Consider the following 3,190-nt stretch of genomic DNA (forward strand, 5'->3'; position numbering starts at 1 on the left):
TGAAGCGTCGCTGAGGTAACTTTCTGCCATTTTCTTTCTCCAGCAGTGACTGAGCTGCACTGACAGCACTGAGTCGGCTTCTCTTCTCTTCACTCTTTTTTTCCCGCTCCCTCCGTTTCCAACCTTCAACCATTTCTCTGCACTCGGCTCTTTCTAGTTTCCCTTTGTCTCTTTTTGTCCCTTTGGCTTTCTTCTGTATGATAATATTAACCCTCTGATTCTCTGGTTCTTCAGATTATTGCTCTGTTCTCTTACACGTGTTTCTCTAACTTTAAGAAAATGTGCTAAGGTGTTATCAATAAAATGACAGTTTAAATAGAAACATTTGTGTCTCTCTGCGTTCACACAAAGCAAACTGAAGCACGGATTTGATCTTTTCTTTTTCTTTATTGGCACAAACGAACAAAGATATCAGTGAAAACACAAGTTCATCAGGTAAGAAAACAAAGTTTAAATGAAGCCGCTGGAACAAACAGCAGCTCAGAAGTGGGAAAGATAAATGTTGCCGTGCAGCCACTGAAACAGACGTCCACAATTTAGATGTTTAACTGCGAGACTGAGGAGAGAACAATGAAGCATTCAAATCATTTTTACAGCAAAAACTCCAGATGTTTCCTCTAATGTGAGCCTTTGCTGTTTTTAGCTGCTCTTCTCAATAGTTTCTGATATTTGAATGACTTAAATGAGCCACAACTCATCAGAAAGAGTCCAATTGTTGCTCTGTTCAACACATTCGGACAAGTTCTTAGTCGCAATGAACTCAGAGCAGAAACATAAACCGTCTCACATTATCCAGAAAGTTCTGCAGATGATTTTCAGAGTCTGCTAAACACAGGAATGCTCTTTATGTTGTTGGCTGTTTGCTAAATGAACTGAATGTATAGAATACAGTATTCCCAGTTCAACAGTAATCTTCACTGACACCCGATAAGTGAATAACAGCTTCGTGAGGAAGTAAAGCGTGTTTTAAAGTTCAAAGAATTGATATCAGAGGATGGATGGAGGTGGATTTAACATAAAAGCCTTTTTCTACTTCTCTGCTCAAACGTGATGTTTCACTGTTTATAAAAAGATGTAAGAACTACATTTATGATTTAACATCTTTTGTCGCTGCTTTAAGGAAACATTCTGTATATTATACAAACTGATGTTCTTTTATTGGACTGAACCAAACTTTTAACAGATCCTGATCATGATCGTTCAAATAATGACTTCTCTCAGATCTTATTCTTTAATCATTTTGATTTCAGAGGTTTTGGCATCACCAGCTTCTCCAATGCTGAAATATGGGAAGAGTTTCTCAGTGAAAGTGTCTCTGTGAGTGTAGATGTGAGTCTCGTCTTCAGAGTTGTAGAAGGACACCTCCCCCCTGTCATAGTCCAGCTGGACTCTGATCCTCTGGAGACTCTTCTTCACTGTGACAGTCTTACCAAAACCATTAGTGTATTTTCCATCACCATGCCATAAACACCAGATTCCATATTTTGGTGAAGCAATCACCTCTCCCTTTCTGTCAACTGACTCTTTAACCAAACCAACAAACCAGTCAGGATGATCTCCCACCTCCACCTCCCAGCTGTGTTTCCCTGAGCTGAAGCCCTCAGAGCCAAAAACAAGAGCATACTTAGTGTTTCTCTCTGGATTGTCAGGAAGCTGCTGCTCTGTGTCTCCACGTCTCACACTGGTCAGATCATCAGACAGATAGAGCCAGCGGCTTGCAGTGTTTGGATCCAGAATGACAGGACTGAAGTGGACCTTCTCCTTCATCTTCTCCCACACTCTGAAGGACAGGTTGCCCAGGTGTTTGGCCACATCTGTCAGCGCTCCTGAGAGCAGCTGTGGATCTGACAGTGAGCACTGGGCTCTGGCTCTGCTCTGAGTGGGTTTATAGCTGCTGAGGAATGGCACGTTGTCTTTCTGCAGCTCTTCTTCAACAGCACAGATACTGTCTGACAGAGAGGAGATCTGCTCCTGAATCCTCTTCATCTCTCTGCTGACAGTCTTCCTCTTCTGCTCCTCTTCCTCCCTCAGAGCTGCCAGTCTGGACTCCTCTTCCTCTTTCAGGAACTGGTGGAGCTTGTTGAACTCTGCTCTGATCTGCCTCTCTGTGGACAACAGCTGCTTCTTGGAGTGTTGAATCACATCATCGTATGTTTCCTCCACTTGTTTGTATTTGTTCCTCTTGTCCTGCAGAGACTTTAAGTCAGATTTCAGCTGCTCCTTCAGGTCACCGACTGCTTGTTCTACAGGAACCACTTTGTGACTCTGGTGGAGAGAAAACTCACAGACAGGACACACAGCTCTCTGCTCGTCTTCACAGAACCAAAAAGGAACTTCAGAGTGTTTCTCACACACCACCTCCTCACTCGGTTTTGTTTTATTCTCCATCTCAGCTGAAGTGCTACTTTGCCTCTTAGCAAATGAGTCAGCCAGTTCTTTCAGGGAAAAGTTAACCATTGGAGGATCCTTTGAGGATTTTCTTTTACAAATGGGACAGTTTCTGTTTCCAGCTTGTTCCCAGAATTTCTGCAGGCAGCTTGAACAGAAGCTGTGGCTGCAGCTCAGAGACACAGGATCTCTGAAAGTCTCTGAACACACGTGGCAGCTCAAAAAACTTTCAACAAGAGAGATTTTCTCAGCAACTTTCTTCTGAAGTATTTTTAGTCAGAGGACTCACCAAATTCTCCAACCTGTCCGGTAAAATTCCTCCAAAAACGTGTTTTTCAGCAGAGATCTCACACCCTGTAATGGTGTCTCAGCTCCGTTTAACAATCTTGAAAATGACCTTTGTCCTCTTTTATCTCTCAGTGACGTGTTAACAGTCAGACAAAGTGTCTTTGTTGTTTCAAAGCTCACCTTCAACTCGTTGAGCAACATTTTTTCTTCATGAGCTGTAACAGGAAACATGTTCTGCCATCATATCAGTGTGAATGTGCTGCTGACTTCATATTGTTGTGTTCCGTATTAAGACCATGAAGCGAAGTCCAGCATGTTGTTTAAATCAAATTTTATTCTGCCGTGTGACACCTGTTTACAATCAAGTCTTCTTCACTTATATACATTTTTACTCCACCATGTGACCACGAGTTATACTGCCATTTAGTGGCCAAACATCATATCATTACATCCTCCTTTCTTTAAAATATCACAATATACATTTACAATAAATACATGTCATACTCATTTACCT

General features: G+C 42.0%; 1 protein-coding gene across 1 annotated transcript; it reads right to left on the minus strand.

Annotated features, from left to right (window-relative positions):
• Positions 1–705: 705 nt before the first annotated feature.
• Positions 706–2,531, minus strand: LOC142382815 (nuclear factor 7, brain-like). The gene has a single exon (XM_075468937.1). The coding sequence runs from the start codon at positions 2,455–2,457 to the stop codon at positions 1,225–1,227; it is 1,233 nt and encodes a 410-aa protein (XP_075325052.1). The 5' UTR covers positions 2,458–2,531; the 3' UTR covers positions 706–1,224.
• Between the last annotated feature and the right edge of the window lie 659 nt (positions 2,532–3,190).

The sequence above is a fragment of the Odontesthes bonariensis genome, chromosome 6 (assembly GCF_027942865.1).
Source record: "Odontesthes bonariensis isolate fOdoBon6 chromosome 6, fOdoBon6.hap1, whole genome shotgun sequence".
Lineage (NCBI taxonomy): Eukaryota > Metazoa > Chordata > Actinopteri > Atheriniformes > Atherinopsidae > Odontesthes > Odontesthes bonariensis.